The sequence below is a fragment of the Stomoxys calcitrans genome, chromosome 2, assembly GCF_963082655.1.
Source record: "Stomoxys calcitrans chromosome 2, idStoCalc2.1, whole genome shotgun sequence".
NCBI lineage: Eukaryota > Metazoa > Arthropoda > Insecta > Diptera > Muscidae > Stomoxys > Stomoxys calcitrans.
In genome coordinates this window covers 65,849,223-65,861,937 of record NC_081553.1, presented here as the reverse complement: position 1 = coordinate 65,861,937, position 12,715 = coordinate 65,849,223, and the positions used below count along the sequence as shown (strand labels likewise).

The 12,715-nt window shown below is 40.4% G+C and overlaps 2 protein-coding genes across 3 annotated transcripts in view; one reads left to right on the top strand and one right to left on the bottom strand.

Moving 5' to 3' along the window:
• Positions 1-8,117, top strand: part of LOC106092194 (myb-like protein H) — a 133,858-nt gene extending 125,741 nt beyond the window's left edge. For both annotated transcript variants that reach the window (XM_059363582.1, XM_059363581.1), the window contains 2 exons: positions 1,036-1,785; positions 7,781-8,117. In XM_059363582.1, coding sequence (XP_059219565.1) covers positions 1,036-1,785; positions 7,781-7,896 — 866 coding nt within the window. In that variant the 3' untranslated portion in view covers positions 7,897-8,117. The remainder of the gene's footprint in view (positions 1-1,035; positions 1,786-7,780) is intronic.
• The window catches only part of LOC106092197 (nucleoporin Nup43), a 65,530-nt gene that overhangs the window by 21,888 nt on the left and 30,927 nt on the right, over positions 1-12,715 (bottom strand). The window lies entirely within an intron of this gene.

Here is a 12,715-nt window from a genome sequence, read left to right as displayed (position 1 = left end):
TCATCAGTATACGCGACCACTTTACACCTTCCCCTTCAAGAGACAATAATATATGGTAATTGGCTATATTCCAAAGTAGAGAAGACAATACAACTCCTTGAGGTGTTCCCCTGCTGACCCATTTTTTCAGATCCACAGATCCCAAGCCTGCCGTAATGCATCTTTCAGTAAGTAAGTGATTAATAAACTTTCTTATGGTACAGTTGATTCCTAGAAACTCCAACTCCTTCATGATCGACGTCGGGTTCACATATTTGAAGGCACCTTCAATGTCAAGAAATGCTAACATTGTATATACCTTGACAACAAGAGAACCCTCAATGTAGCCGACAAGGTTGCGAAGGGCTGATTCAATGGATTTGCCTTTACTATATGCATGCTGCTGCCGCGACAGGCGATCTCCAGGAATCTTTGCCCTAAGACACGTTTATATATACCTCTCAAGAGTCTTCAGCATAAAGGATGGCAGATGGCTTTTGTGTGGTACGGTTTTCCTGCTTGCGGAATGAAAATTTTCTTCGTGTCCCTCCATCCCACAGGTATATATGTCCTTCTGACACAAGCAGAGTATATCTCCCTGAACCAGGGAAATATTTACATCTTACCATACTTTCATTATTAAACAACGGATTTTAATTTTTAGAAAATTTTCATAATTGTTTGGCAACATTTCATTGCTTTAATGAAAATTTTCATAAATTTTATGAAATTTTTCATAAATTTTATGAATTTTAAAAAAATTTCAAATGATTATTTAAAAGAAAAATAATTTTAAATATTTCTCGAAATTGTTCCTAAATTTTAGCTTTAAATCTCTTTTTGTAAAAAGTCTCAAATATTTTATTTACTTTCTTTTCGATTACCCATTTGATAACCCTTTTCCACCGTTACAAAACAGACATACTTAGGTTGCCATCCATGGTGGGTGGCATCCTAACAACCACTTAATGTTGGTGGAAACCACAAAATAATTTTTTTGGTCTTATTTGTTTCCTTGCCATGCGGCGGTTATTTCTTTTGTTCCACATCGTAAAGGTGCCACCTCAAGTGACAGTGATGAAAACTATAATAAATCATCATCATCACCGGAATTAGTGCTGGAAGCACCCTCATCGGATCCATCGGCGGGAGAAAGTGATGAACAAGAAGCTTTAGCGGGTGAGGAACATCTACAAAAACGACAACATGCGAGACGACCGCATTTGGTAGACTTAGATGCTGGTTATCACCTTGATGGCGTCGCTGGCGCCGCCGCCATCGACGCAGCTGATCCCAATTCAAATATTAGCAGTCACAGTAATAGCATCGAAGAGGAGGAGGATGAGGTGGAGGAGGACAACGAAGACGACGAAGAAGATGAGGGTGCTTGTGGTGTTTTCAGCAGCGGCTCGCTGGGTGCCAGTCTCAGCGATTCCGTGGATGCCGACGATGGTGACTGTGAGGATGTGGACGATGATGATGACCGCGAGGACGACGATGATGATGACGATGACATAATGAGCAGCAGTGGTGATGATTTGCCCGTCGATGAACACCAGGTCATTGTGGGCGATGTTTTAGATTTAGACAATTCCTCAGGTAATGCATGTGGTGGCGGTGATGGTGTCCTTCTAAATGGCTCCAATTCATCGCGTAACTCATCGAGTGGTGGTAAAATCAGCAGCCGCAGTGACAATACAACGCATTCGTATTCGAGCCTACTGCTGGAGGAGGAGGATGATATAGTGCCTGCAAGTCTACATTTCCCCAAAGATTTTAACGCTACTGATTTGGATGTCAGCAATGGTAAGTGGTATAATGATAATGTCCTTGTCAAAAGATGCTTTAAGTAACAAAACAACTGACTACACCAACACTTGGGACTTGAAATTTAATCAAATGTTTAAAACTAAGCCGTAATTTGTCAGACAAATTTAATGTAAGGTATTGTTTTAATGCCTACGATTATAGAATATGGTGGTGTTGGCTGAGCTTTTCTGTTAGGAACTCCTTAAAGTAAGGATGTAAGACCCCACAAAGTATATACGAGTATTATTTCTGGATTGCTATGACGAGGATCAATACTTCCTAGAGAGAATGGTCTTAATGTCGGATGAAGTTACATAAATAGCTGGCAGTGATACTGGACAGCATACAGAACTGGATGTACAACATACAGAAGCGCTCATGCAGAAGGCTAATACCGATGGCTCAAGATGAAAAGGCACATACCATTTTTTTCCAAAATGACTTTTTTTGTTCTTTTGTTGGCATATGCACTTGCCTCCAAATTTGAGAAGTATACCATTACAAATATTAGATTTGTAACGCTTTCAAAAAAGAACCCAGAACCGTCGAAAAAGAAAGACGAGTTTTCTCCTTCTCCCATTAGGTAACAAAAAATAGAGTTAGCGTTATTTCATTCTGGAAGACAAGTGTCAGATGCACTTTAACTCAAAGTTTCAGGTCGATACAATTGAAAATAACAGATTCATATCGATTTTCCTTCTCCTGTAGAGTAACAAAAAATTTAGTTGGCCATTTCCGAACACCTGTTCCTCTGGCCGAATGTAGAATAGATTTTCTACGCTCCTTTTCCCATATCTAACAGTTGCAAGACGTCTTTCTTCACTTGTTCACTCCGTTGAAGTTTTGGTCCTCCCATTTTTTTGTGTTCTATTACGGTCGCCTTCAAAGAACTCCTTTGCTGGAAATTCTTCATTCATTCGGACAATATAAGCTATCTATCGCAACCTTTGTATTTTGATGCGTTTAACAATGCTATCGTCCTCATACAACTCATAAAGCTGGTGGTTCATACGACGCATATATTCTACATTAATGCACACTGGTTTATATATTTTACGAAAGATCTTTCTCTCAAACACTCCAAGTACTACCTCGTCTGCTTTCACATATACCCATATTTCGGAGCCATGCAACAGCACGGGTAGTAACTCTGTCTTGTATAGTGTGATTATCGTCTTTCGAGAGGTGACTTTGCAAAGTAGCCTGTGTTAGCCAATATCATCCTTAGTTTTATTTCAAAACTTGTGCCATTTATTTCGTTCACAGCGGTGCCGAGATAGATTAAGTTCGTGACTATCTCAAAAATGTAGTTCCCAAGTTTCTCCATTTTCTTCATCAGCTTGGCTGTACGGGACTTTGTAGGAGTTGATACCATCCACTTTGTCTTAACTCAATTTACAGCCAGATCCACTTTCGTTTATTCTAAAACTTTCCTCCGGTGACTGACCCATAATATCGAAGTCGTCGGTATAGGCGAGTAGCGTATGTTCTCTTATGAGTAGTGTGACATGCCTATGCATATCTGCATCTCGTATAATCTTCTTCAGCGGGATATTAAAGATATCACACGATAGGTTGTCTCCCTGTCCGAAAACTCGTTTGGTATTGAATGGTTCGGATAGGTTCTTTCCTATTTTAACTGAGAAGCTCAGCAAGCGTCATCCTACAAAGTTGTATCAGTTTTGCAGGGATACCAAAATCAGACTCAGTCGGCCTTGTTGTCCACTAAAAGATGGTAGGTGTTGTTTTGTGCTTTTCCACTCTTTTCCAGGATTTAACGCAGTGTAAATATCTGGTCTATGATGGATTTGCCAGGTGTAAATCCACATTTATAGGGCTCAATTATTTGGTTGACTTTAGACTTTAATCTTTCACAGAATAAGCTCGGGAGTATCTTGTATGCCATGGGGAGTATACTTTTCCCCTGTAGGTGGTCACATTCCGTTGTCTCCTTCCTTGTGTGGGGGACATAGTATGCTGAAGTTCCAAACTGCAAAAGTCGTTACTGGCAACCTTCAGTCTGTCAGCATGTTTTCTGATTAGACAGTGACCTGGCATTTAGGACACAATGACTGAGACGTCTGTTCTAGCCAATGACAGCAAAGCGGTATACCTCTTCAAGCCTAGATTAGGCCACATAGTTTTGGAATGATCACAGCCCCCACTTTGTGATCATCTATCATTCGTTGCCCTTCGGGCCTGGTCCTGAAAACTTAGCTTACATGTTGCTGGAGGCATACCCACAGATCCAATATCCCTGGAGTTCCTAGTTTCGCAAACTCGTCCGCTTTTCCTTGGGATGTCTCTCTGGCCCGGCACCCAGAATAGGTGAATTTTTAATTGTTCAGCCATCTCGTTGAGAAATCTGCGACAGTCGAGGGCGGTTTTTGTGTTCAGAAATACGTTCTCCAGGGATTTAATGGCTGCCTGGCTGTCTGAGAAGATATTTATGACAATCGCGTAATGACTTTATATCTTAGTCATTCCATCACTTCTTTAATAGCAAGAATCTCTGCAGTGATCGGGTAACTTTTTCGATATGACCAGTTCTAGATCTTTAGAGTACACCCCAAAGTCCTACGACGAGGTCGCTTAGTTTGGAACCATCCGTATGGTAGTTCCAATCTATTCTACCAAGAATAGTGGTACAGTAATTTTTATTAAAAAGCGGCTCATGTAGGGTGTAAACCACACTGCCTGGAACATCGGATATTGTATCAAGGATAACATAACACAGTGTCCGTAGCCGCCACATGACCAATGTGAAAGCTCCCTTAACCCCACGCCAATGGTTGTTGCAATTTATCTAACCACAGAGGCATAAGATGTGTATCAGATGATGTAGCATTAAATTCAGTGTATCAGATGATGTCGTCCTCAGTGCGGCTGTGTGACAAACAAGCCATCCTTTGGATCCCGTTAAATATTGAGCAGTTGGTTGACTTTTGAAGCGCCGTCCACCAAATCACAACACCATATGACATTATAGGTCTGACAACTGCAGTATATACCCAATGCATGACATGCGATCTAAACCCCCAACTTTTGAAAATGGCTTTCTTGCAGGTGTATAGGGCACGATTTGCCTTTCTTGCCCTTCCCAAAATGTTGGATTTGAAGTTCAATTTCCTGTTCAGCAAAACACCCAGGTATTTTGCGCTCTCTGTATGTAGTCAGTGAAGTGGAAGTCAGTGGAGTGGAAGTCAGTGGAAGTCAGTGGTAGTCAGTGGAACCTGACTCCTCCCAAGGAATCAGGTTCCACTGTATGCAACTTGTATCTCCTGTTATACCCAGACCACTTTCGGTCAGCCCACTTTGCTGTTACACTTAGAGTTTCATGAAGTATATCTCTTAGAGTGCTGGGAAACTTTCCTCTAACCGCAATTTCCACGTCATCAGCAGAGAAGATAATACGAATTGGATGGTTTCAACTCCCAAAACGCCTTGTACAACCGAGCAGATAAAGAAAATTGAGAAAGTTGGGAACCAAAACTTTGAGATAGTCAACAACTTTATCTACCTCGGCACCGCCGTAACCGGAACGAATGACACCAGTTTTGAGTTAAGTGAAGAGTAATACTGGCAAACAGATGCTACTTTGGATTAAGTAACCAGTTAAGAAACAAGACAACTTCTCGACAGACGACAAACACACTATACAAGACACTGATACTACCCATGTTTTTATATGGTTCTAAGGCATGGGTACTCGTGAGGGCAGATGAAGCAGTGCTTGGAGTATTTGAGAGAAGGATTCTTCGTAAAATATATGGACCAGTTTGCGTTAATGGAGAATATAGGCGTCGTATTAACCACGAGCTGTATGAAGCCGATAGCCTATTTACACGTCAGAATGAATGAAGCAGCTCTAATAAAGAAGTCTTTTGAAGGCAAACACGGTAGTACACGCAAACCGAGACGGCTAAAATCCCGATGGAAGGATCAAGGGGTGGTAGACATCTCGCAACATGGTCGCAGATATTTTAGAATGAGCGCAGAGGATCGAGGCGCTTGGAACTCTATTCTACGTTCGGCTAGTGGAACAAATGTTCTGTCATAGTCAATTAAAGCAAAGTAAGCAATTCCTTCAGATTTTCCTGGTGATAGGCTACTAACCCGACGCCCCAACCTATTTTTATACCCACCACCGAAGGATGGGGTATATTCATTTTGTCATTCCGTTTGCAAAACATCGAAATACCCATTTCCAACCCTATAAAGTATATATATTCTTCTATATTGTCCGTTCGTCTGTCCGTCCGTTTGTCTGTTGATATCACGCTAAGTCTTTAAAACTAGAGATATTGAGCTGAAACTTTGCACAGATTCTTTTTTTGTCCATAAGCAGGTTAAGTTCGAAGATTGGCTATATCGGATTTAGGGTCTTAGGCCCATAAAAACCACATTTATTATCCGATTTTGCTGAAATCTGGGACAGTGAGTTGTGTTAGGCCCTTCGACATCCTTCTTCAATTTGGCCTAGATCGGCCCAGATTTGGATATAGCTGTCATATAGACCGATCCGCCGATTTATGGTCTTAAGGCTTATAAAAGCCACATTTATTATCCGATTTTGCTGAAATTTGGGACAGCGATTTTTTTAGGCCCTTAGACATCCTTCAATTTAGCCCAGATTGATGAAGATTTGGATATAGCTGTCATATATAACCATCTCTCAATTTAAGGCATTGGGCGCATAAAAGGCCCATTTATTGTCCGATGTCGCCGAAATTTGGGACAGTGAGTTAAGTTAAGCCCCTCGACATACTTCTGTAATACGGCACAAATGGGTCCAGATTTAGACCGTTCTCCATTTTTAAGTTCTTGGGCCCATAAAAGGCGCATTTATTATCAGATTTTGCTAATATTTAGGACAGTTAGTTGCGTTAGGCTCTTCGATATCCTTCTTCTATTTGGCCCAAATCGGTTCAGATTTGGATACAGCTACCATATAGACCCATCTCTCGATTTAATGCTTTGGGCCCATAAAAGGCGCATTTACTGTCCAATGTCACCTAAATTTGGGACAGTAAGTTGCGTTAGGCTCCTCAACGACAACTTTCTGAAATTTGGCCCAAATCAGTTCAGATTTGGATATAGCTGCCATATAGACCGATCTCTCGACTTAAAGTCTTGGCCCCATAAAACGGCACATTTATAATCTGATTTCGCTCAAATTTGAGACAGTGACTTATGTTAGGCTTTTCGACATGCGTGTCTTATATGGTTCAGATCGGTCTATGTTTGGATATTGGTAGCCAATATATTTATATGCTCTACAAAATTGAACAATGTGACTTGTACTTATTAGACCAGTCAATATCCGTGTCGAATTTGGTCGGACCATATTTCGATAAAGCTGCTATGTGGGCATAAATTATGCATTTTTCTCCGGATTATGGCGAAATGTGACCGGGCCGAACTTAACGCCTTTTTACTTATTTTTTTATCGTTCTGTAGATAAACTCGTGGCACATTTTAGCACACTACGTTTTACGGATGATAAAGCGACACCGAGGGAAGGTTTGCCTTTATTGCCTTCCCCACCAACAGTTACAGCTTCGGCGTGAGTGGCGTTGTCGGAAATGCTGCAAAGAGTCATCCTCTTCCCCACATGTAATATATATGATATTCACAAACTAACATGGACAGACGAGCACACAAACACAGAGAGACAGACATGCAGACAGTCGGACATAGTTTAATTGACTAAGGTTGTGATTCTAGGGGTCCATCTCTCTTCTTTCTGGGTGTAGCAAACAAATGTACAAAGTTTAAATTCCCTGTACCACAGTAGTGGTGTAAGGTTTAGGTTAGGTTAGAGTGGCAATCTAATTTCTAAACGGACTCACTTAGACAATTGAAGTCCATTGTGATACCCAATCTTTTACCGACAATTTCTGGCAATTTTCTGTAATCAATAACAATCTTCAGTTCCCAAAATAATTGATTTGTAATATGTTTTTTGTTCCTTTTTTCTCCCTACTTTCAGGTAATAAAATTCCATCAACATCCTGCAGTGATTCAGAATCTCCTACGGAACCTCTGACACAAAGATTAGCGGCCATTTTACGCTCAAAGTGCGGTGTTTCAAACACCAATGGTTAGATATGAGTCCCCACCAAAGGACTTCATCGACGACAAATACAAGTCGTTAAAATATACACATATATATTATTCTATAACCCATATATATATAAATAAATGTATGTATGTACTCAAAAGAAAATATATACACAAAAATGTCTATAATCGATAAAAAAAAAAAACAAAAAAGAAATTATATACACATACACTGAAACCAAAAAATATATACACATACACTCTAAAAAAAACTTCATGGCAAAGGCCTTTAGGCAAAGGTAAAACTCGAAAATACTATGTAAAGATTTTTTAAAAAATTCTCCCCTCTAAAGACTTAAAGAGATACAAAGGAAAAGGCTAATTAACTTAATGTGGAATTTATATTGAAAAATACATATTCCAGATGATATTTTACATGTATTTCCCTTTGACTATCCTTAAGTCGATGCAATTTTGCACACATACGCACAGAAAGACATTAATCGATACATATGAAGACTGTTATATGATCATATGTATGTGTGTATGGTTTTAAATACTCATTTACTATCTCCATATGTATAATCCCAGCGAACCAAATGCCTGATGTCAGATAAATCTGAACTGAATTCTGAAGTCTTCCGACAAGATCTTACCGAATTCGTTCCGAACATTCTGAGGAAATTTTTGTTCCGGCAGTTTTGAAAGAATTCTGAACGAAGTCTGACCGTCTTTTCGTATTATTTTATTTTTTTCTTTCACGAGACGAGCTCAATGATCGTAGATGCAAATGGAAAAGGAAAGCTAAATATAGCAACACACAGCAACCACTATGGGACGCGTTTCGTCTTTGGTCAGAAGACTTTTCAACCCTATTAGGTGTGATGGCTTCAAGGGCCGTGCGTTGGTATGTTGTATTTGAATCGTATTAATAGCGAAAACGCATCTATGATACAATTACCACATTAACCAAACCCGACAACCCTGCTTATTAGCTGTACTTTTCCCAATGCCTGTATTTTTGTGTAATGACAGACATTCTGTCTGTGGCAAATTACACTTCTTCTCTACTATACATGATTTTTGTTCATCTGTTGGAAGTTGAACTATGATACAATTACCACATTAACCAAGCCCGACAACCCTGCTTATTAGCTGTACTTTCCCCAATGCATGTATTTTTGCCTAATGACAGACATTCTGTCTGTGGCAAATTACACTTCTTCTGTACTATACATGATTTTGTTCATCTGTTGGAAGTTGTATTGATGGCTTCGAACTCTAAGACAACGTCAATGTCTCTCGCTGTTGCTCCGTGTGCCCAGGTTCGAATCCTGGCCGGGCTCTGCCGAATTTTTCATTTTTCATAAGAGGCAAAAAACTTGAAAAATGAAAAATTCAGCAGAGCTCGGCCAGGATTCGAACCTGGGCACACGGAGCAACAGCGAGAGCCATTGTCGTTGTCTAAGCGTTCGAAGCCATCAATACAACTTCCAACAGATGAACAAAATCATGTGTAGTACGGAAGAAGTGTAATTTGCCACAGACAGAATGTCTGTCATTACACAAAAATACATGCATTGGGAAAAGTACAGCTAATAAGCAGGGTTGTCGAGCTTGGTTAGTGTGGTAATTGTATCATAGATGCGTTTTCGCTATTAATACGATTCAAACATAACATACCAACGAGCGGCCCTTGAAGCCATCACACCTAATATGGTTGAAGTCTTCTGACCAAAGACGAAACGCGTCCCATAGTGGTTGGTGTGTATTGCTATCTTTGGCATTCCTTTTCCATTTGCATCTACGATCATTGAGCTCGTCTCGAAAGAGAAACAAACAAAAATTGTAAAATTTAATGATCTCGCCCTAACAGGCAAAAAACTTGACAAATTATTTTATTTTTTATTAATTTTTCTTCCCACAGTTGGGAAGGAATTCCAAACTATTTCTGCACTGTTTGTCTGCATGAATTTTTGCTCCGACAATTCTGAAAGATTTCCAAACGATGTCTGAACATCCTGTCATAAGGTTTTATTTTTTTAATTTTCTTCCAGCAGTTCAGAGGGAATCTGAACTCGTTATCGAATTTTTTCTAAATTTTGTGCTTGATTTTTGCCTATTTTTGTTTGAGGCCAATGTCTGCGGTGGGCGGACCAGTCATTGGTCTACCTACGTGCCATTTGTTGAGCTACTGAACACAGTAGATGGGATGGCCAGGGCGGCGTCGGTGGTGAGGTGGGACTCGGTGGATGGTTGCCGGACTGCGAAGGCGCTATGGCCCGTCATCGACCAGAGGAGGACGAGGGAGTTAATGACGTTCGATTAGAGGGGTCATAACCGCACACTATGCCATAGGCCGCATGGCGGCGCGCATGGGTATCCCCACAATGACTTCTGTAGGAGTTGCTTCGACGAGGAAGAGAAGGAGACTATTAAGCACTTGCTGTGTTCCTGTCCGGGTCTGCAGAGACGTAGGCTCTCCTTTCAAGGGAGCCGTTTCTTCTGTGACCAGGGTGAACATGCTTACGTACCTCTGGTATGTCTCCTGAGGTTTGTTGAGGGAACAGAATGGTTCCGACGGGGGTTACCACAAACTCCGGCGTAGATAGATCCGTGCTTGCGTGTGGACGGGCGTTTCTTTCACCCCCAACATGGGTTCTCCACTCCTTCTTACTTTCTTTTAATCGTGTATAACCTCCAGTGCGAGGTTTCACATCTTCTTTCTCTTCCCTTTCTCTCTGCAGGGTACCACAATGGGCCAAACAGGAATGTTCCGACAGGGGTGCCACAACCTCCGTCGTAGATAGATCCGTGCTTACATGGGGACGGGCTTTACTTTCACCCCCCACTTGGATTCTCCACTCCTCCCGTCTTTCTTTTATTCGCGTATAACCTCTAGTACAAGGTCTCACATTCCCTTTCTCTCTCCAGGGTACCACAATGGGCCAAACTGGCCTCCGAGTGAACTCACCTTTGGTGAACAACCCATTCAATCTAACCTAACCAATCTCCTCATATTTCTGGAGACATTTATGAAGTATTAGTCACTTCTCCCCAAAGAGGTGTCGGCGCCCCGTCCGGACTCGGCTATAACAAGAAGATTCTTATTGGAATCTTTATGAGCAAATATGCAATTTGAATCGTCGGAAAATTCGCATTCTATAAGAATTCTTTCAGAATTCGTTACGACGGAAAGTACATCCAAATTTTAAAAATTTTATTGCAGAATTCGGTTGGTAATCGATAATCGAAAAACATGCGTATTCATTAAGACTCAATATCCGAATTCGGTCAGAAGTCTCTACGGCAACTCTAAATTCCCTTCCGAATACCCTAAAAAATTTGGTTCAGAATTCTGTAAGCATTCTGTCAGAAACATCAGATATCCCAACGATATATCGTTCCGGAGTCGTGTCAACCACTCCATATATTTTTCGTTAAGAATTCGGAAGTCTATCCGGATCCGATTTCGGATGAATTTTCCGACTTTCGTACAGACCGAATTCTACACATTTGTTTCACTGGGATCTTTATACACATTTCCACAAACACACACACCCACACAAACACATACTTCTAAGATTTCTATTTTGTCCGCTTATTTTTTTAGAAATATTTTTATATATATACTCATATATACCGACAGACTTACTATATATACTCTTGAATTTATTCTTAACTTATATTTAGTCCATCTAGTCATAGTAGAATTGGTCAACCACAAATTTTAGAGTCTTAGAGACTGTAATGCCGTTGTTAGATTTTAGATATCCTTTCCAGAGATCCTCCGGGAGATTTCTGTTGAAAGCCTTTATTAGATCAATAATAATCTAGGATGTCGCATATTTGTTTGTGTGTTGACCCAGTTCTATTCAAAATATTATTTAGAGCTTATTCTCGGCCTCTCTCTCTCTTTCTCTCATATTATATATTATATAGGCTGAGAGATATAGTTGTAGTACAGATATATACATATATTTTAGGCATTAGTTTTTCTTGTCTATACAAATTACTAAAAAAAATAATCAGAAAGCAGTGGATTCGAAACTTAAATGCGATTGGATTTTAAAATAAGGTACAAATATTTGGTCCAAGAACTATAATGACTATGGCGATTAAGAAAATTGAGTAAGGACATTAAAGTAGGTGAGATGAAAAAGGAAACCTTGATGGAAAGAAAGAAGTTTCGTATCGGATACCTGAGACAACAATTAAAATTGAGTGCAGGGCATTGGTGCCGGCAGTACGGTCTTGGATGGACGGACATTTGATAATGCCATCTGAAAGTTCAAGCTACAGAGGTGGGTCAAGGCTAGAGTATAGAGTAGGCCTGCAGGTCTACATGGAAAACCCAGAGACTAAAATCTGTTTCAGCCTGCTTGACCATAATACGGTCCTGTAGGCAGAGATCCGGGTTATCAAGAAATGCATGACGAAGTATGATGTTAAGACGTGTTGTGGACGTCGATATATATCTTTACGGACAGTATACTGGCCATCAGGATAACCAGGACGGTAGTGTCACGAACAGTCGAGAAGCGTAAGAAAGAGATTAACTACTTTTCTGAGGATGCGACGAATCGCATTGTTTGGTTGCTGAGCCATATCGAAGTAAGGAAGAGGGTAAGGGAAACGAATTGGCCGTAGATACCAATGCACACAGAAAAAATAATAGCACCCCTACCCAACACGCGAATTTTTTTGGAGAAACCCCTCGGGGGAGTTTTTTCAAACAGGTGCCCACGGACCTTTGCCCAAACAACGCACTACAAGTTCATGTTCCAGGAGGTAAGCATATGTGTACCAAATATACAAATTAATTGGGATTTTCAAAAATTTTCAATAATTTTTTTATTGAATG